At 47.8% G+C, this 22,170-nt stretch overlaps 1 protein-coding gene across 1 annotated transcript in view; it reads left to right on the plus strand.

Annotated features, from left to right (window-relative positions):
• Positions 1-9,701: 9,701 nt before the first annotated feature.
• Positions 9,702-22,170, plus strand: part of ISX (intestine specific homeobox) — a 48,366-nt gene continuing 35,897 nt past the window's right edge. The window contains exon 1 of the mRNA XM_056137605.1: positions 9,702-9,760. Coding sequence (XP_055993580.1) covers positions 9,702-9,760 — 59 coding nt within the window. The remainder of the gene's footprint in view (positions 9,761-22,170) is intronic.

Consider the following 22,170-nt stretch of genomic DNA (forward strand, 5'->3'; position numbering starts at 1 on the left):
ATGGAACATTGTAGGTTTAAAACTCTTAGGGTACATTGCATGCAAGAAACTACTAGAACAGTAAATCATGGTGCCTAAATAGCAATTGGAGCTGTTATTTAAATAACAATTGCCTAAATAACAATTGGAGCTGTTAATTGGGCTGGAGCGATAGCACAGCGGTAGGGCATTTGCCTTGCACGCAGCCAACATGGCCGACCCAAGTTCGATTCCTCTGCCCCACTCGGAGAGCCCGGCAAGCTACTGAGAGTATCTCGCCTGCATGGCAGAGCCTGGCAAGCTCCCTCGTGACATATTCGATATGCCAAACACAGTAACAACAAAGTCTCCAATGGAGACGTTACTGGGCCCTCTCGAGCAAATCGATGAACAACGAGAGGGCCTTTACCTTTAAATAACAATTGAAGAAGAGGGAAGACATATATTTAAGGGATGATTTTACTTTTTTTGCATTAAATCATACATTTCTGAGCTATATCCTCCACAGGATGAGAACGCTATTCGGGTCTCTCAAAGAGGAATCGAAAGAGCTATGCTTGGAATATCATGCTTCACTCAAATGACAGATAGAATCCGGAGTTCTGATCTCCATCAGCGCTCAAGAATCAGGGATGCTGTCTCATTTGCCAAGGCATCAAAAATCAGATGGGCTGGACACGTAATGAGGTTTAGAGAAGACCGCTGGACTAGAGCCATTACTGACTGGATTCCACGGGATGTCAAAAGATCACGTGGACGCCCACCTACAAGATGGTCAGACTTCTTCGTCAAGACCCTGAATGATCGGTTTGAGGCTCTGCATGTTCCTAGAACGAACAGATGCCATTGGGCTATGCTAGCACGCAACAGGGATAAATGGAGACGTTACTGGCACCGGCTGGAGTAAATCGATGAATAATGGGAGATCAAGTGATCCTCCACCCCAGGGGAACTTGTTTCTTTTTCTAATGAAATCACTGTGAGTTAAACAGTTACAAAGTTTTCCATGATTGGGTTTCAGTCATATAGTGGAGGACGTTTTTCTTGGGTTCAGTAATTATGTACAATGCATCTCTATTGCCGGCCAAATATGATTTAGGCCCCTAGGAACACACAGATCAGTAAGATAAGCCGAAAGATTATTCACCATAGTCAGAACCTGGAAACGACCTGAGTGCACAAGAACAGATGAATGGATAAAGAAACTATAGCACATCTAATCTACACAATGGAACACTATGCAGTTGTTAGAAAAAATGAAGTCATGAAATTTCCCGATAAATGAATAGACATCGAGAGTATCATGCTGAGTGAAATAAGTCAGAAGGAGAGGGACAGTTATAGAATGACTGTATTCATTTGTGGAGATATGTGTGTGTGTGTGTGTGTGTGTGTGTGTGTGTGTGTATGGGCTGGAGCGATAGCATAGCGGTAGGGCGTTCGCCTTACAAGCGGCCAACATGGCCAACCCGAGTTCGATTCCTCCACCCCTCTCGGAGAGCCCGGCAAGCTACCGAGAGTATCTCGCCCGCACGGCAGAGCCTGGCAAGCTACCCGTAAAGTATTCGACATGCCAAACACAGTAACAATTGTCACAATGGAGACGTTACTGGGCCCGCTCAAGCAAATCGATGAACAACATGAGGACAGCGACAGTGATATATACATAAACTAATATCTATGACCAGGGAAAACACAAGTTAGGAGGACTGGTCAGTGGCTGAAACTAACCACATGTGTGTGTGTGTGGGGGGGGGGGGGGGGTTGAGGGTAGGTAAGATAGAGACAATAATAGATGACAATAATAGCTGGAAATTATCACGCTGGACAAGATCTGAGTGTTAAAAGTAGGTAAAGGGATATTCTTGATAATTGCAACCTGCAATGCCCAAATGGAGAGAGAGAGAGAGAAAGAGAGAGAGAGAGAGAGAGAGAGAGAGAGCCTGCCATGGGGGGGGGGGGGGGGAGGGTGACCAGAGACACTGGTTCTGGGAAATGTACAGATGTGGAGGGATATACGACTGAAACCCAATCATGAATAGCTTTGTAAGCATCTATCTCACAATGATTCAGTGAAAAAGTTAAAAAATTTTTTTAAAAAAAGCCGAAAGGCCTTGACACTATTGCCATGTGAGCCTGATAACACACCATGGTGAGGGGTCCTTTGCAATGTCCTGTGGAGAGTGCCTAGCCACTTCCCTATCTCCCCTCACAGATGCCAGGAGCGCCCCCTTCAGCCAGTCCTGATTCACAAATTTACCAAATCGAACTTGCAGATGCTCTAAATCCCCAAATTTACAGGTTTGAAGGGGTTTGGTCTGTGTTTGGGATGGAAGGTGATACTGTTCAGCCACGTGCAGATATCACGGCAGAGGAACGCAGATCATACGACAGGAGAGGTCAGAGGCCGACTTCCAGATCACACCAGACCCTGAGCCTCAGTTTCCCCTCTTGCAAACAAACCCTTCCCCGGCGGCCGGGGCCAGTGGGAGGCGCAGAGCTTTGCATCCCTGACATTCCGGTGTCCAAAGGAGCGCTCTGGCCACGCAGAGGGTCGGGCCGGGTCCCAGTGGAGGAGGATACAGCGACCGGAAGGGGAACCTGGGCCTTTTAACCCTTTCCCGCCCCGGGAACCAGCGCGCCCCCCCCCTCCAACCCAGCACCGCCCCGCGCTGTCATACCTGAGGCCGCAGCGCCCCCTGGAGGCCCGTGGGCGCGCGCGCCTCCCCGGTGCTCACGCAGCCATGCGTGGCGGAGGTGGCTGTAAATGAATTTAGCATCAGCACAGTTATTTAAATTGTTTTAATTAATCACAGATTGAGCAGCAAATGAACCACTAAGTGGAGAGAGAGAGAGAGAAAGAGCGGCGTGAGCGAGGAAGAGGTGAGGAGAGGAAGGCAGAGCCTTCGGTGATGGTTTAATGTGCTTGGCAGCCTCTCTGGGCAGGGACCAGGAGTGAGGGGTGGGACACGCCGGGACCTGGGCTTTGCTGCTTGCAAGCCTCCCTACCCCAGGCCCTGATGAGCTGCAGAATCTGGGGGCACCGCCTCCCAGGTAAAGGGGTTCCGCTTCCCCTGGGGCTCCAGGGAAGAGCTAGCAGGAAGGGAGGGTACCATTATGGATTTAAAAACGGGTCTTGTCCCTTCCTTGTTCAGCAATTTGAAACATCCATTATTGCACCTGAAAAAGCAGTTTCAAAGACCAGTTATCCTGAGCCAGCAATGCAGAGGACTCACCCTGGGACCTTTCACTCACCCGTGAATCTGAATCTGGCCTCCCCGGGCCAGAAGGGGAGTCGCTGATCCAACAGAAGAAGGTTCAAGAACACCCAGATTCTCCCCCACACACACACCACCACCACCCTCATGCAAAACACCCAGTCAGGCTTTCTGTAAAATGTGTCAGGGACGCTTCGAAGAGGACAATTCAAAATGCTACAAGACTGTTTTTATACAGCCCAGGAGCTAAGGGTCTTGTTTCCGTTTGTTTTGACAAATGTATACAGTTGGGGAAGATATATAATACATAAGTATTATTAATGGTCTGTGAAAAATTACATGAAGTCTAAACGCCATAATCGTCCTACTGGAACTTAGCCTTGCCGTCTGTGGTTGGGCCTGGTTGCAGCCAGTTGCCCCTCAAACTGGAGGGTCTGCGAAACTGGAAGCTTTGGCTAAGGAGATATTTGCATGAAGAGCCTGTCCACGCCACCCACACACACACACACACACACACACACACACACACACACAGACACTCCCTGCAGGAAATCGCCTACAAGCAGAAAGGCCGTCAGTAAGCCCACCAACTTGCTCTGATTGCACATGCTTCCTTCCTTTCATATTTGTCAAAGTTATTTTCAACATTTTAAACATCAATTTGCATCTATGAATGCATAAAATGGGAAAATGACAAACTAGGAGATAAGTACAGTGCCTAGCACGCACTGACTGGGAGTCAATTCCGTGAGCAACCGTGGTCTCCTAAGTGACTGGGTACAGCCCTGGACGTCCCCACACACCCCCTACCCACCCACCCCCAGCACAGCAGGTTTTGGCCCAGGTCATCTCCGCCACTGCCAAACTCCAGCAGAACCACAATCTTTTTTTTCTTTTTTTTTTTAATTTTTATTAGTGAAACACCATGAGGTACAGTTGTAGACTTACAAATTTTTGTGCTTGGGTTTCGATTATACAATGATCAAATACCCATCCCTCCACCAGTGACCATTTTCCACCACACTGATCCCAGTATCCCTCCCAGCCCCCTATTCCCCCCATCCCACCCTGCCTTTGTGGCAGGGCATTCCCTTTTGTTCTCTCTCTCTCCTTTTGGGTGTTGTGGTCTGCAAAAGAGGCAATGGGTGGCAATCATGTTCTGCCCATAGTCTACTTTCAACATGCATCTCCCATCCTGGGAGGATCCTCCAAACACCCTTTATTTGGTGCTCCCTTCTCTATCTGAGCTGCCCTTTCCCCTAGCATGCCCGGCTGGCCTCTAAGTCATGGAGTAATCCTCCTGGTACTTATCTTGCAGCATAACCACGATCTTAGACCTTGCCTTCAACTCCCAGCTTGTTGGCCAAGAATCCCTAGTGGGTGGAGCGCCCTGGAGGGGGCCAGATGAGACGCCCTTGCAGCCCCAAGGGACCCAACCCCGGCAGCTAAAAACCTCCAGAACTCAACCACCGCCAGGCTCAAGGCCACTTTCCACATACTCAGCCAAGCCTCACGCACGAGTGAATCTATTCCTGAACTGCGTGGCCATGCAGCCACTCGATACTTCAAATCACACACCCTACCCATACTCCAAGATTACCACACCACATTTGATAGGGTTCAAAGCAGGAGGCAAACAATCTTAGAAGGAAATATACTTTGTTAACAGATATATATGTGTGCTATATATATATATATATGAAGTACGGTCCTCCCGTTGTTCATCGATTTGCTCGAGCGGGCCCAGTAACGTCTCCTTCGTGAGACTTGTTGTTACTATGTTTGGCATATTGAATATGCCACGGGTAGCCTGCCAGGCTCTGCCGTGCGGGCGTAATACTCGGTAGCTTGCCGGGCTCTCCAAGAGGGGCGGAAGAATCGAACCTGGCTCGACCAGGCTGGCTTTGTGCAAGGCAAATGCCCTACCCGCTGTGCTGTCGCTCCAACCCCATATATATATATATATATATATATATATATATATATATGTAAAGTAAAGGCCCTCCCGTTGATCATCGATTTGCTCGAGCGGGCCCAGTAACGTCTCCATTGGAGACTTTGTTATTACTGTGTCTGGCATATCGAATACGTCACGGGGAGCTTGCCAGGCTCTGCCGTGCGGGCGAGATACTCTCGGTAGCTTGCCGGGCTCTCCGAGAGGGGCGGAGGAATCGAACTCGGGTCGGCCATGTTGGCTGCGTGCAAGGCAAACGCCCTACCGCTGGGCTATCCCTCTAGCCCTCCTATATATATATATATTTTTTTTTTGGTAGCATTTTCAGCAGTTTTTCATAACAAACAATACAAAATATATTTTTTTCGGTTAGCTTTGGGCCAGAGGTTGGGATTTGAGATGGAAACATCTAAAATATGGTGGTGAGAAGGTGGGATTGTGGTGGGATTAGTGTTTGAATATTAAATGTAATGAAATATTGTGAGCTACTTCATAAAATTAAAATATATATATATTAAAAAAAAGAATCTCTAGTGGGGCCCCAGAGTCTTCTGACCCCCCTTTTTGACACCCCTTCCCAACCCCAGAAAGAAAAATATCTGCAAAATACATTGGATAAAACATTCCTAAACTATCTGAGACCAGCTCTTCAGAATCTCTTTCTGACTCCAAGGCCCTTTTTGCTCTTGTTTTATAAGAAAAGCTGCCTCTCTTTGGTGCCTCTGTGGAGTACTTAGAAGAACACATCAGGGCTGGAGCGATAGCACAGCAGGTAGGGTGTTTGCCTTGCACGCAACCGACCCAGGTTCAATCCCCAGCATTCGATATAGTCCCCCAAGCACCACCAGGAGTAATTCCTGTGTGCAGATCCAGGAGTAACCCCTGATCATGGTCAGGTATGACCCAAAAAGCAAAAAAATAAATAAAAATTGAAAAAAAAAAGAGCTCATCTCGGAACTGGTCCTTGTTCAGAAGCTTGTCACTAGGGCAAGAGGGAGGGGAGGGGAGGAAGTGAGACCGTTAGACGATGATGGAGGGCTTGGTCCCTCTGGAGTGAGTGATGAAAGGAAGGGACATGGCAGGCATGACACCCCAGTGCGACGCCCTCACTGTAGCGGAGCTGTAAGCCACTGTGTCCCAGAGGCAGGCTAGGGGACAGGCAGGTAACTGGGGATGCTAGTGGAAGAAAGTGGACACTGGTGAAGGGATGGGTGTTGGAACATTATACACCTGAAGCCCAATCTTGAATAACTTTGTCATCCATGGTGATTCCATTTTTTTTTATTAGTAAAACACCATGAGGTACAGTTGTAGACTTACAGATTTTTGTGCTTGGGTTTCAGTTATACAAAGATCGAATACCCATCCCTCCACCAGAGCCCATGCTCCACCACCGCGGGTCCCAGCATCCCTCCCACCCCCCATCCGCCCATCCCACCCTGCCTCTGTGTCAGGCATTCCCTTTTGTTCTCTCTCTCCTTTTGGGTGTTGTGGTTTGCAAAAGAGGCATTGAGTGGCAATCATGTTCGGTCTATAGTCTACTTCTCCCATCCTGGGAGGATCCTCCCAACACCCTTTATTTGGTGCTCCCTTCTCTATCTGAGCTTCCTTTTCCCCTAGTACCTGTGGCTGGCCTCCAAGTCATGCAGCAAAATTCCTGGTACTAATCTCGGGTGATTCCATTTTTAATAAAATTTGCTCGATTTGCTCGAGCGGGCCCAGTAATGTCTCCATTGGAGACTTTGTTGTTACTGTGTCTGGCATATCGAATACTCTCGGTAGCTTGCCGGGCTCTCTGAGAGGGGTGGAGGAATCGAACTCAGGTTGGCCATGTTGGCTGCATGCAAGGCAGATGCCCTACCCGCTGTGCTATAAAAAATTTTTTTGAAGAATGCTGCTCTAACATCTTGGTTTTCCTTCTCGGCTTCTGATGCCAAAAGTTTGGAAGCTTCGGGGTGTATCTTTTGGTAATGAGAGCTGCTGGCCCCTGATGCTGTGACAGTTCCATACCAGGGGCTGGAGAGATTGTACGGGGTAATAAAGCACTTGCCTGGCATGTACCTAACCTGGTTCAGTCCCCGCCAGTGGACGGGGTTCCCCAGCATCCCCCCTTAGCATCACTCCTTAGAACAGAGCTGTGATTGTGGAGTGTGACTCAACGCTCCCTCCGTCAAAAGAAAGGGGGTGAGAAAAAGAAGAAACATCTCAATCCCAGAGACGTGACAATGGGCAGAAAGGGAATGACATGAATAATGAGGAATAGCAAACTTTTTCAAGGGGATTACTTGATCACTTGATCCCCCGTTATTCATCGATTTACTCGAACAGGTGCCAGTAACGTCTCCATTCATCCCTGTTGAGTGCTAGAGTAACCCAATGGCATCTGTTCATTCTAGGAACATGCAGAGCCTCAAACCGATCATTCAGGGTCTTGACAAAGAAGTCTGACCATCTTGTAGGTGGGCGTCCACGCAATATTTTGACGTCCCATGGAATCCAGTCAGTAATGGCTCTAGTCCAGCGGTTGTCTGTAAACCTCATTACATGTCCAGCCCATCTGATTTTTGATGCCTTGGCAAATGAGACAGCGTCCCTGATTCTTGAGCATTGACGGAGATCAGAACTTCAGATTCTATCTCTCATTTGAGTGAATCATGATATTCCAAGCATAGCTCTTTCGATTCCTCTTTGAGGGACCCGAATAGCGTTCTCATCCTGTTTTCGTAGGGCCCAGGTCTCTGAGGCATATGTTAATGCAGGAAGAACAGTGGAATGTGCTTGAAGCTGGAGGTTCTTTGTCCTCTTACTTATTTCAAGGGGATAACAATAGGAAATGCAACATCCAAATTCTGTCTTCTAGGAACTAGACTCTCACGGGCTAGGAAGATAAAAGATAGGTGTGTTGTGTTTGTGTGTGTACATTCACGTGCACTCATGAATGTGTGTGCGTGAGTGTGTGTGCAAGTGTGTGTGTACATGTGTGTATGCATGTGTCTGGGTGCTTGTGTGTGCATGTGGGTACGCACATGAGTGTGCATGTGTGTATATGTGTGTGCGTATGTGCATGTGTAACATGTGTGGATGTATGTGTGTGTGTTTGCATGTGTGTATGTACGTGAGTATGCATGTACATGTGCGCACATGTGTATACATGTGTGCATGTATGTGCATGCATGTGTGTACATGTTTGTGTGTATGTTAAATAGGCTACTAATAAAAGCTCATGGGGGAAAAAGCATAAGAGGAAGGGAGAGGGACATGAGAAGATTCTTGGAAGTGGGTCTACCAAGGAGGGTTCGGCTGCCCATGGTTCTATCCAGTGGGTCTCCCCTGGGAAGGCACAGCTGTCCGTGACCAGCAGGAGACCAGCCTTCGCGTTTCAAAGCAAAAGACCAGGCCAGGAGAGATCCTGAGAAGGGTCAGGAAGTCCTGATTCTGTATGAGACCCTCCCCAAAGGGGGAGTGGGAATCTGCAGAGATACTCTGCAACTCCTCCCGCCCCCCAAAAAATACCTCCCGAGGGCTCAGTTTCCAACACAAGTTCAGACAGATGAGAGGAACCATCAGCACTCGGGCCGGCCACATCAGGAGCTGGAAACGTAGGGACCCATCCTGGAAGTGAAGAATTGCAAACTGGGGGCTGGAGCGATGGCACAGCGAGTAGGGCATTTGCCTTGCACGCGGCTAACCCAGGTTCGATTCCCAGCATCCCATATGGTCCCCTGAGCACTGCCTGGAATGATTCCTGAGTGCAGAGCCAGGAGTAACCCCTGTGCAACGCTGGGTGTGACCCAAAAAGCAAAAAAAAATTAAAAAATAAATTGCAAACTGACGGTGGCCCAGGCCTTTCATGAAGCTATGAAGCTTGAGTCCCTGAGTGGGTATGTCGCCAACCCACCTCAAAACTGGCCTGGCCCAGGAGCCAGACATCAAGGCAAAGGTGACAAGCGCCGAGAGGAGACAAGAACGTATACCAAGTATACCGAGGACAAGTGGGTGAAGGACGTGAGGATTGAGAAGGGCTGGAGCGAGAGCCCAGAGGGCAGGACATCTGCCTGGCAAGCAGTCAATCCGGGTTTGATCCCTGCAACTTCATTCGGTTTCAAACCCCACCAGGAATGATCCCTGAGCTCAGAACCAGGAGGAAGCCCGGAGCACCACCAGGTCTGACCCCAAAAACCAAACGCATTGAATTGATGAGCGTCCACTAGACACCTCAATAAGATAAGTGCGGATGTAGTGAGGGGTGCATGCAGGGGGTACAAAGGCTTGATGGGTGGATCATCCAAGAAGAGAGTGTTGTCAGGGATGGGCGAGTTTTGAGGATTTGCTCTAGAGGAGGAGGAAGAAGGAGCCTGCAGCATAGCCAGATTACGTTCTTATCTAGGCAGTGTTGTCACTGTCACTGTCACTGTCATCCCATTAATCATCCATTACTCGAGCAGGCTCCAGTAGCATCTCCATTTGTCCCAGCCCTGATATTTTAGCATCGTAAACTTTATGATCTCTCTCCCTGGATGCGGCACGCCAGCTGGATGTCCTCAGGCATAATGGTGATGCCCTTGGCAGGGAATGCGCAGAGGTTGGTGTCCTTGAAGAACCCCACCAGGTAGGCCTCACATGCCTCCAGCAGTGCATTGATGGCCAAGCTTTGGGAGCGCAGGTCAGACTTGAAGTCCCACGAAATCTCGCATACCAGCCACCAGAACGGCAGCTAGGAGATCTCGAGTAGCACCACGGTGTCAGGCCGGTAGTAGTGTGGCCTCTTCACGCCACCCGTGGCTGGCGTGCTCTTGCGGGCTGCCTTGGTGGCCAGCTGCTTGTGGGGTGCCTTCCTGCCTTTGACTTGCACGCCATCTGCTTAGTACAAGCCCTCTTGTTCTTCCCATCTCAGCTGGGGACTCCGTCGGGGTTAGGGAAATGAGATCTATTTTAACTACTGTTGTTGGCATATTTGGTACATCACAGGTGGCTTGCCAGGCTCTGCCGTGTGGGCTGGGTACCCTCGGTAGCTTGCCAGGCTCTCCAGGGGAAAGATGAAGGCAGTGTTGTAGGCTGATGAAAAAGTTCTGGAGAGGATAGAAAGTTGATTAGCATCAAAGAAATTGGGGGCTTTGCAGGCCACGGGGTTGGAGGAGCTGGACTTCTGCGGACAGACAGTTGGTCTACAGATTGAATTAAAAGGAAGGCCAGATATTTCCTCTAAGGATACCTTTTTGTAGCATTTTCAGTGGTTTTTCACAACAAACAATACAAAATATATTGGTTCTGCTTTGAGGCAGGGATTGGGGTTCAGCATGGAAACATCTGAAATATGGGGGTAGGAAGGTGTCATGGTGGTGGGATTGGTGTTTGAATATTAAATGTAATCAAACATTGTGAACCACTTTATAAATTTTTTTTAAATTTAATAAACACTCTAAAAAAATTTTTTTAAAAAGGGAGGCCAAAGAGATAGTATAGCATATAAGACACTTGGCTTGCATGCAGTCAATCTGGGTTCAATACCGGCACCTTATATGGTCTCCTGAGCCCACCAGGAATAATCTCTGAGCAGAGTCTCACTGTAGCACTGTCCTCCCATTGTTCATCAATTTGCTCAAGCAGGCACCAGTAATGTCTCCATTGTGAGCCTTGTTACTGTTTTTGGCATATCAAATATGCCGTGGGTAGCTTGCCAGGCTCTGCAGTGCGGGCAGGATACTCTTGGTAGCTTGCCATGCTCTCCAAGAGGGATGGAGGAATCGAACGCAGGTCGGCCATGCACAAGGCAAACGCCCCACCTGCTGTGCTATTTGAGTGGAGTAATCCCCTTTATCTTATATCAGTTCCTCTATTTGGTTTGAGGCCAGTGGGGTCAGCATCCACCTTTGGGTATAAGTCCTTTGCCAAGAAATGAATGACGGGCCTCCTGCCACATGCATGAAGAAAAAAAAATGGCTCCAGGACCCCAGGACCTGGATGGTGTCCAGAAGGAGGCATCAGGATAGTTAGTACCAGCTTTTCTACCACTGATCCCTAGGTCCTCAGCATCGATCAATCCCTAGGCTTTGCTCTCCAAATCTCACTTCCTCTGTGTGTTCCTCCGCTCCCTCATTAGTTCAACAATCCCTGAGCAGCGAAGCAGTATTTCTTACAAATCAAGGGCAAAACGGGACTTTGAGTCAGAAAGGGATTCTGAAGAGTTGGTCTCAGGAATGCCTGATCCAATGTATTTTGGATCAGATATTTTTTTTCTAGAGCTGAGTTAACCAGATGAAGTCACTCAGTCATCCTGTGGCTCCATTTCTTTACCTGTACAATGGACCAAGTCGTCAATTTCTCCCAGGCTCATATTCAAGACTAACTGGTCCTGAGTCGGTGTCCAAAAAAACTGTCAATTTGACTCCTTCCACTTCCTTCCCCTCCTCTCCCTCTCCTAGCTCCACACAATAGTCATGACTGACTCTTCATTATGTCAAGAAATGAATCTGAGAGATAATCTGAGAGAGGCTTGAGTTGACCAGCCACACACACAGCTGTGAACTTGCTTCTCTGACTCATGCAGTTCCTTCTGAGGTCAAAGAAACGCTCACGCAGTATCTTCTTTCTTTTTTTTAAATTTTTATTAGTGAAACACCAGGAGACACAGTACCTTCTGAAGTCAATAAAAACAGACATCAAGAACTGGCCCCTTCCTAAACTCGCCCTGGCTCAGTGCCCCACCCTCAGTGACTCCGGTGTCCCTCCTGGCCTAATGCACCCAGGCAGTCATCAGTCACAGCAGGATGGCCATTCTCATGCCACTCCACCGGGCCCAAGGATCACATGTTAATGTGACTCACTGTGTCACTGTAATCATTGTCATCCCGTTGTTCATCGATTTACTCGAGCAGGCACCAGTTACGCCTCCATTCGTCCCAGCCCTGAGATTTTAGCAGCCTCTCCTTACTTGTCTTTCCCAACGCTGCCATATTGGAGGCTCTTTCAGGGTCAGGGGAAAGAGACCCGTTATTGTTACTGTTTTTGGCATACTGAATACGCCATGGGGAGCTTGCCAAGCTCTGTCATGCGGGTGGGATACTCTCAGTAGCTTGCTGGGTTCTCTGAGATAATAATATATATATATAATATATATATATGTCTTATAATATATATATATATGTCTTAGGAAGCCCTCAAGCATTTTTGGGTAAAAAAATTGTTAAAATGACTCTCTTTTAAAGCTGTGCAGAGAAAAATCTCATAAAAGTGAAGGTTGCCCTAACCTGCCGCGTTATCAGTTTGTTGGAGGAATGAAACAAGGGCTAAGTCTACAACGCCCCCAGTAACTGCCCTTTGAATATATATATAATTATTATTATTATTATTTTCCATAATATATCTAGATGTCTAGATATCTAATGAAAAATGGGTAGAAAGTATTTTATTAGGGACTTCGCGCCAGGCTGTTAATGTGACTAAGAAATGCGAATCTCACCAACATCCCTGGTGGCAAGAGAGCACACAGTATCTTTGACAAACGGAAGGGCTGGGAGACTGCCCCTCAAGCGTCTCCTCCTCCACACACGGTTGCCAAAGGGAGTTCCTTCTCCCGACCTCAGCTTCCTGGGCATCCATCCCTAACCATTTGTCCTCCCTCTATGAGCTCAGGGGGAATCCATCCACACACAGAAGGAGCCCAGTGCCCAGAAAAGCACTCCAAAAATGCTAGTTATTAGCACTATGGAAAAAGGTGAGACGTGTTAATAATTAACCAAGAGGAAATCAATGAGGATAATGAATAAGTACCTCCAAGGAGAATCGTTTAAAGATTCTCTTTTAAAGCAAGGCCCTTAGGAAAACTTAGGAAGCCCTCAAGCATTTTTTGAGGGGTGGGGGGAGAAATTGTTAAAACGACTCTTTTTTAAAAGCTGTGCAGAGAAAAATCTCATAAAAAGTGAAGGTTGCCCTAACCTGCCACGATGTCATTTTGTTGGAGGAATTTGGCCAGAAAGGGAAGCAAATGATGCCTTTCCCTGTTCATTCTAAAAAATTGCAAACTCTCAGTTGCAGGAAAATAGCTTTACTCGTGAGTACTTTTTTTTTTCCCTTTGTATTTAGCTTTGAATGTGACAGTGACAGATGGGTCGCATCCAAAGGAGGCTGACCCTTGAACACAGAGGGAAGTGATGTCTAAATGTGTGCTCTGAAGCCTGTCCCACGTGCTATGCGTACTTGGGGTGCTGCAAGAGATATGGGCCCCTGCCGGGAGATGCCGGAAATAGGAACTTTCTTTGTCAAAGTCCTTTGCAATGTCGCCTCTTCTCTTCCCCTCCTCCACAAAAGTAAGTGTTTTTTTATTTTTTCGGAGAGGAGGGTTTTTTGGTTTTGGTTTTTGTTTTTGTTTTTGTTTTTGTTTTTTGCTTTTTGGGTCACACTCGGAAATGCACAGGGATTACTCCTGGCTCATGCACTCAGGAATTACTTCTGGCGGTGCTCGGGGGATCATATGGGATGCTGGGAGTCGAACCTAGGTCGGCCGCATGCAAGGCAAATGTCTTGCCTGCTGTGCTACCACTCCAGGCCCAGGAACTGTTTTTTTTCCCCAGTATCCCTCCTGCCACCCCCACCCTACCCTCCACCCCCAGCCTGCCTCTATAGCAGGCACTTCTCTCTCTCTCTCTCTCTCTCTCTCTCTCTCTCTCTCTCTCTCTCTCTCTCTTTCTCTCTTTCTCCCCCCCCCCTTTGGACATAATGCTTTGCAATATAGATGTTGAGAGGCCATCATGTTTGGTCCTTTGCCCACTTTTGACCATCATGTTTGGTCCTTTGTCCTTTGCACACATCTCCCATCCAGAGCGATCCCTTCCAACCATCATTGTCATAATAATCGTCCTCTGTCCCACCTGCCCTCTCCACCAGCCCTTGAGGCCGGCTTCCAACCATGGACAATTCGTCCCGACCCTTGTTTCACCTCCGGAACTACCCCTCATAGCATCACAAAAGTAACTTTGAAGGACTCTCTGGGCTGAGGAAAAACTGAGGCGGACTCGCTCTTGTCTTTCAGAGCTTGTGACCGCCTATCTCTGGGAGAAGGTACCCCTTGCATTCTCTTAGCTCTAGTGAGGCCAAAGCAGAATTTTAAGGACACTTTTGCTGCAATGAATAGAGGCGTGCAAATGTCTCTTTTGGGGGCTTTGAGGGTAGATGCCAAGAAGTGGAATCGCTGGGTCATATGGAAGCTCGGTTCTTAGATTTTTGGGGAAAGGTCCTACCAGTAGTTGGTAGTACCATGGGTAAGGTACATGCCTTGCATGCAGCTAACTGGGGTTCAATCTCTGGCACCTCATATAGTTCCCAGAGCCCCTCCATGAGTAATTTCTGAGCAAAGAGCCAGGACTAAGCCCTAAACATAGTCCAATGTGAATCAAAATCAAACAAAAAATCTGGAAACAATTCAAGTGTCCAAGAATAGAAGACTGGATAAAGAAACTATGATACATATACACCATGGAATACTACTCAGTCATTTAAAAAAAATTCAATGAAGTCATGCAATTTGCTGCACCGTGGGGTTTCTGGAGAGAGTGGGGCTGAGTGGGGTTAGTCATAGGAGAGGGATCGACAAAATGGTTTTCCTTATATGTGGGATAGAAAGAAAAATAGTAAGGAAGAATAAATGCCCAACAGCAACAGAAACTGGGAACTGGTCTTCAGGAGGAAGATGGAGTGAGGCAGGGTATGAGAAGAGGGGGTTAGCGAATGAGGGGAGAAATAGGATGGAGGCTACCAGGCCAATGGCTGGAGGGAAGTAGATGCTAATGTAGGGTGAGGGTGGGGTGCTGGGATGCTTTATGCATGCCTAATACTACCACTAACACGACTGTAAGTCACAATGCCTAAAACAGAATCACACACCCCAAACAGAAACATCACTACTGGTACCAGCCAGTGAAGACCGTGCTGAAGAATCCATTTCAACGACTAGGTCTACATGGTCAAACTAAACTGCACACTTCTGAAGACACATCTCACCCCTGCGCAAGCTGGTTGGTCTCCCTCATGAATACGTATGAGTTTCCTGGGAAATTCCTAGAATACGCAGAACCTGCTTGAACCAGAACCCCAACTCCCTCTCTTTGAAGCTTTTCTCCAGCCCATACTAGTGGATGCACCTTCCCAACTTTCAGCTGCTCCATTGCCAATAAACTGTTCTGTTCTATTCCATTGTTCTGGTGCTTTTTCTAGGAATGGCGTGATCTGTAGGCTAATACTCTAACCATTGTGCAATACCTCCGATGGCAGGATCAAGAAATAGTGTGTGTCTGGACAGATAGATTGCTCCATAGCTGGAAGCCGGCCTCATGAGCAAAGAGGAGAAGGCATCTGGAATAGAGAAAGGATCACTAAGAAAAAGATGGCTGGAGGAATCGGTAGGGATGGGAGATGTGTGCAGAAAGTAGATCAAGGACCAAACAAGGTAGAGAGAGATCATGGGGAATCATGTCTGCCATGGAGGCAGGGGGAGGGTGGGAAAGGTGGGGGGATATACCGGGGATATTGGTTGTGGGGAATGTGCATTGGTGGAGGGATGGGTGTTTGATCATTGTGATTGTAACCCAAACATGAAAGCTTGTAACTATCTCACGGTGATTCAACAAAATTAAAAAAAAAAAAGAAATAGTGTGTGTGTGTGTGTGTGTGTGTGTGTGTGTGTGTGTGTGTGTGTGTGCGCCCGCGCGCACTCGCGTGCCAGAGATTTCTTGAGCTGCTAGGGATACAATAGGGAACAGGTAAACAAAAATTCCCAGTCCTCATGGTGGTGTGGAAGGTGGATCAAACCCAAGCCATCCACTTGCTAAATAAGAAGGCTGGAACCTGGGTAAGAAGGGAGAGGGAGGATGAAGAAGTAGATAGGGTAGCCCTACACCACAGAATGGGGTTCGAGACGACTCATAGAAATGTAAGTCAGCCATGAGACTGGGTGGGGAAAGTTGGAGCCAAGATGTTTCGGTCTGGGAGTCCAAAGCAATTGTCAGGAGGTCTGCATAGCCAGAACACAGAGAGGCCGGAGAGGAGCAATTTCACAGGGCCAGAATCCACCATACAAGAAGCAAGACACTGACCTTGCATTCAGCCGACCCCGGCTTGATCCCCTGCACCACATATGATTCCCAGAGCACTGCCAAGAGATCGCTAAATGAGTTAGAGAGTGGAGAGTGAGTTAGAGAGTGAAGGATGAATGCAAAAAAAAAAAAATCACCCAGAGAGAGTTCTGGAACCCAAAGGGGCGCAGGAGGGTAGGGCGTGCATTTGGATGAGACTCAATGCAGTCCCTCGGTAGGAAAGCACTGAAGATCCTGCCACTTCCCCCCCCCCCCCCAGCAATCTTTCCTTCCCTCGCCCTCCCCACCCCCCACACTCCACAAGCCGAGAGCTCTTATTTCCCTGATGGATGGTGGCGCAGACGGAAATGTCAATTGACCATAATTGGCCCGTAAATGGGCCCTGGCACACAAGTTATCAGTTTAAGACCCCAGGGATGTGTTATTAATATTTCTAATTTATGGGCTCCCAGGAAGAGTCATCAGGGACCACAAACCTCATCAATTGTGGATGAAAAGGTTTGCAGACAGCAGCGCCCAGGGCTGACCGCACCCGGGGGTAGAAGTCGCTCAGCTTTGAGGAGCAGGAGAATAAATGATGGCAGGGAAAAAGGCACTGTCCCCCCCCCCACCCCCCGGCCTCACCGGGAGGCTGGCATCCTTGGCGGTGGCAGCTGGCAGCAGATTACCCAGAACAGGGTGGCATTCCCTGGTCCAGCCAGTGGAGGGCAGGGCATGAACTCATTGAGTGTCTACTTTGCACAGGTGGCCATATCCCCTGACCTACAGAAGGCAGCTGACAACGTCATTACACTGCCCACATGCCCCGTCTTACCATGAGGCAACCAAGGTGCAGAGAGAGCTTAACTCCTCAGATGGTCCAGGTGGGATTCAAAGACCCTTTCTTGGATATTGCACAGTCGCTGGGTATCAGAGAGAGAGAGAGAGATGTAGCGATCATAGATAGGTCACCCACACAGGTAGCTAGCGATACCACTCCCATACCTTAAAGTCTTATTTCCTGCCTCTCTCAGACCCACCCTTGCATCCCTTCTCATTACCCTTTTTTACTCCATTTCAGTAGGGCGTTCACCTTACACACGGCCAACATGGCCGACCCAAGTTCGATTCCTCCGCCCCTCTCGGAGAGCCCGGCAAGCTACCCAGAGTATTTGATATGCCAAACACAGTAACAACAAAGTCTCCAATGGAGACGTTACTGGGCCCGCTCGAGCAAATCGACGATCAACGGGAGGGCCTTTACCTTTACCTTACCCTAGTTTTACTCATGGAGGACATGTTCCTCTAACAAGGCTTCATTTCCCAGGCCCACTTTTAGCTAAGAGAGGCAGTCGAATGGGATGAAAGAGAATGTCATTGGATGAAGCTGTTGAAAAGTGACAGGGCTGAGAGATGAGTCCTTCATTCTTTCCATCTGGAACTCAAGCCTGATGACTGGAGCCCCAGCAGCTGTCTTGGACTGTGAGGAAACTTGAGGGTGGGGCTGAGGGGAAAGGGGCAACTATGGGGTCCCATTTACATAGCAATCGTTGCATAATTTTTATATTCCATCACAGGCAGCCAAATATAATGCTAATGGATGTGCTAACACTTGCTCTTTCATTCAGCAGACCCTCACTGAGTCCTTTCTACAGATAAAGTCACATATGTTCCTGTGTGACTTAAAAGTTGAGTAAACCGACCCTGTGCCAGGCTGTCTTCACTGTGGCAGCTCAGAAGGGGGCAGATTGAGTTTTACTCCCTGCCCCAAGCAGAACCACGGCAGCCAAAAACCTCCAGATCCCAACCGCCGCCATGGCCAAGGCCACTCTCCACACGTTAGGAGGGACCTCACCCAAGAAGGGACGAGCCTCACCCAAGATGGGATGAGCCTCACTCGGGAGCGGATTGGCAGGAAAACCCAGGTACGCCGGAACCCGTGACTGAGATCTCCAAGCCCACTCAGATCAGGACTGGGCCTCCTCCCCCCAGTTCCCCAGTTTTCCAGAAACTTGGCAGTCACACCCACAAATCACCCCAGCGCCATGTAATCTCATCAATGGCCAAGACCCAGAGACTATAAACTAAAGCTCCCAGAAGAGAGTACCACAGAAGTTCCGAACCTCTTACACTCTACCTCAATTACTTACCCAAAATATCACACATTTGTTTGGTTTTTAACATACTTGCTTGTATTCTCTTAAATTCAAGCTTAAATGGTTCCAGAATGAAATATAGCAACCTTCACACGCTTACCTCTTATTATGGTGGGAAGGTGCTCAGTGGTGGGATTGGTGTTTGAATATTATCTGCAACGAATTATTGTGAACTACCTTTATGGAAATAAAATATATATTTAAAAAAAACGGTTGAGTAAACTACAGCCCTTGCTTTCAGCGTTTCCATGGGTGAACGATGAGAACAGTGCCCAAAGAAGAACTGAGTTTTGCTTGATATAAATATTTTACGATGTGAGTGTTCTTACAGAGAGAGACTTCAAACCCTGGCTGGCATAGAGTCGGTGGTGCAGAGTGAACAGGTTGACTTATAAATGAAAACAAGGATGTTGTTTGTTACAACAGTGGAGCAGCAGAGTTCAGGAAGGGGAACCTGACCCAGCGAGGGATACCTTGCATGCCAGAGTGAGAGTTCACTCCAAGGTCTCTGGGCAGAGAGAGGGAACTCCTCTGGAAAGCTGGTTCTCTTAACAGAACAGCTCTGTGGACCAGAGAGATAGAACAGAGTTAAGGCTCCTTCCTTGCATGGGGTGGACCCTGGTTCAATCCCCAGCACCTCACCCCTGATTATCACCAGAAGTGTTCCCTAAGCAAAGAACCCTGTGCATTACTGGGTCTGGCCCAAAAGACAACACAGAGAGAGACAGAGAGACAGAGAAAGACAGAGATAGAGAGAGACAGAGAAAGACAGAGATAGAGACAGACAGAAACAGAGACAGACAGAAAGACAGAGAGAGACAAAGAAGCAAAGACAAATAGAGACAAATACAGACAAAGAGAGACAGAGACAAATAGAGACAGAGACAGAGAGTCAGACAGATACAGACAGACAGAGAGAAAGAGACAGACAGAGACAGACAGAGACAGAAACACACAGAGACAGAGAGACAGAGACAGAGAGAGACAAAGACAGACAGAGACAGACAGACAGAAATAGACAGACAGACAGAGAGCACCTCTGGATCTACTCCCACACCACAACTAATGTCCTCATCCATCAAGCCAGGCCATAATAATTTTAACTTAAACATTTTTCAAAGTACATTTAATAAATCGCCCCCAAAAGTTCATAGAAAAATTCTAATCATGCACCCAGAGACACTTAATGTTAAGCAAATATCACCTCCTGATGAGTCCCCCAAATAGCTCCGTTGGAAGGCAGAGTCCTAAGTGGCGAGTGCAATCACGGGTTGTTGGATAAAAGCCAACTCCACGTTGGAGACCATCTGCCCAATGTGACAACGGAGGGCTGGAGAGGTTCATCTGGAACCATTTTTCTCTAGCAGTGATGGGGCCCATTCCTGGCGTGTGACAATAAAACCAAGTCATCTGCATAAAAAAGACATTTAACTTTCTGTTCCTAGTAGCAAAGGGCAATTCATTCCACTCATCCAAAAATTCTCGCAAGTTGTAAAATACCTGTTAAAGAGAGCAAGGAGCAGCGATTTCTCCCGATGCCAGCCCACACACTGCACTGAGGTGCGCATGCTGGCCGGGCACCGATCACGGCATGAGGATTAATCCAGAGGGCCTAGAGCTCAGTCCGTAATTGGTTTCTCTCCACATTATTAGTTTCTCTCCACCGAGTCAAAGGCCAAAATCAGTCATTGCCATTGCAAGTCTTATATTGTTCTTGACAAATTTTTCCACAGGTGGCATAAAAAAAAGGTCAATAGTGTAAAATTAATGTGCTTCATACCCCAGGGCTTCGTTCACAGAATTTTAGCTGGAGAAACCCAGACTTGGAGTTTATAAAAAGAGGAAGCTCAGGTCAGAGAGAGAGAAAGAGAGAGAGAGCAGAATTCAAGGAGATTGTTTTGCATGTGGCCAGTCATAACTCCATCCCTACCACTCATGGTGTGGTCCCAGAATACTGGTAGAAGTGATTTCTGAGCACAGAGCCAGGAAGAAGCCTTGAGCACAGAGCTTGGATGGAGAGGGGAGGGAAGGGGAGGGGAAGGGAAGGGAAGGGAAGGGAAGGGAAGGGAAGGGAAGGGAAGGGAAGGGAAGGGAAGGGAAGGGAAGGGAAGGGAAGGGGAGGGGAGGGGAGGGGAGGGGAGGGGAATAGAGTGGAGGGGAAAGGAGGGGAGGGTCACAAACTAATACCAGACTCTATATTTCTACTGGGGAGAAGTTGTCCTCTCAGCCTGATCACTGTACCTAAGGGGCAAGATCTATAGAAAGAAACAGTTACATAGGTATGTGCATGTGAGAGAAAGAGACACAGAGACAGAGACACTGAGAGATACAGAGAAAGAGGACAGAGAGAGAGAGAGAGAGAGCGAGAGAGATGTTCCTTCCACTACAGGGTGCTTCAGGCATCAATTCACAGGCAAAGCTGAGACACTGGCCCTCCCTCATGGCTGCATGGGACATCTAAGACATTTCCCACATCTAAGGCGTGGTAAATAAAGCTCTGCCTTTTCCATCAAAAAGATAAGGAGATTGGGTCTTCCGAGGAGATGCCAGTAGGGAGATATTTGCAGATAAACTTCTTTTTTAAAATTAAGTTTTATTTAAAATATCATGATTGGGGCAGGAGTGATAGTACAGTGGATAGGACCTTTACCTTGCCCAGCTGACCCAGGTTCAATTCCCAACACCCCAAATGGTCCCCTGAATACCACCAGGGGTAACTCCTGAGCATCGCCAGGTGTGGCCCAAAAAGGCAAAAAAAAAAAAACTGTGATTTACGAAGTCATTCATCATACAGTTTTTTCAAACATCTAGTGTTCCAACACCACCAGCGTGACCTTCCCTTTACCAATATCTCCAGTTTCCTAGTTCCCTTCCAATTTCACATGCACATAACAAATTTACTTCATATTAGTTATTCCAACAAGCTTTAAGAACTGGCAAATAGGATGACCAGAAAATAAAACAGGAAGAGAGCATTTGTGATTACTATATGATTTTGACCCATGTGAATAAGAAAATTAAAGCCATTTAAGGCAATATAATAAAATGCCTGTTCTCGTTTACATATAAACGTTTTCAGCTCTGGAATCGGGCACCTCCCCTAGTCTTCCTAGCCCCTCCCATGAAATTAAATTTTTTCCAGACATATTTGGAGGTGGCAGCTTCTTCTCCCCTACATGGCAAAGGGGTGGGGGATTAGGGTGGGAGACAAGGGGTTGGAAATCTCTTGGTATGTCGTGAAGAAAAGAAAATAAGTAAAGCAAATTTGCTTTCCCCTGAAATCTAGTAGTAATACAGCAGTGGAGGCTGTGAGACTTGGGGGTGCAACTAGGGCTAAGCCTGAAGACAAGGTCACTGCATCAAGGAGGGCATGGGGAGAAGTGGTCACTGCAATGGCAACAGAAAGAACCAGCCCTCGAGGAAGCACAGAAACAACTGGGTGCCAGCAGGCACTTGATGGACAACTGAAGCTGCCAATAAGGAGGTCGTTCCAAGGGGGTGAGCAAAAGGGTCTCCTTGGGTGCCCAGCAGCGACAGAGTGATGCCACACCCTAGATTGATCTGAGAGGTGATTCGGGAGACTCAGACATATTCAAGGGTATGAACGGTGCTGAAAGGAGAACCTTCCAGCATCTGTATTGTAAACCATGGTGCCCAACGAGAGAGAGAGAGAGAGAGAGAGAGAGAGAGAGAGAGAGAAAGACAGAGACAGACACAGAGACATAGAGACAGATAGAGAGAGGGAGAGAGAGAAGGGGAGAGAAAGACACACACAGAGACAGAGACAGAGAAGAAGA

Source organism: Sorex fumeus, unplaced genomic scaffold (genome assembly GCF_029834395.1).
Source record: "Sorex fumeus unplaced genomic scaffold, SorFum_2.1 ptg000125l, whole genome shotgun sequence".
Lineage (NCBI taxonomy): Eukaryota > Metazoa > Chordata > Mammalia > Eulipotyphla > Soricidae > Sorex > Sorex fumeus.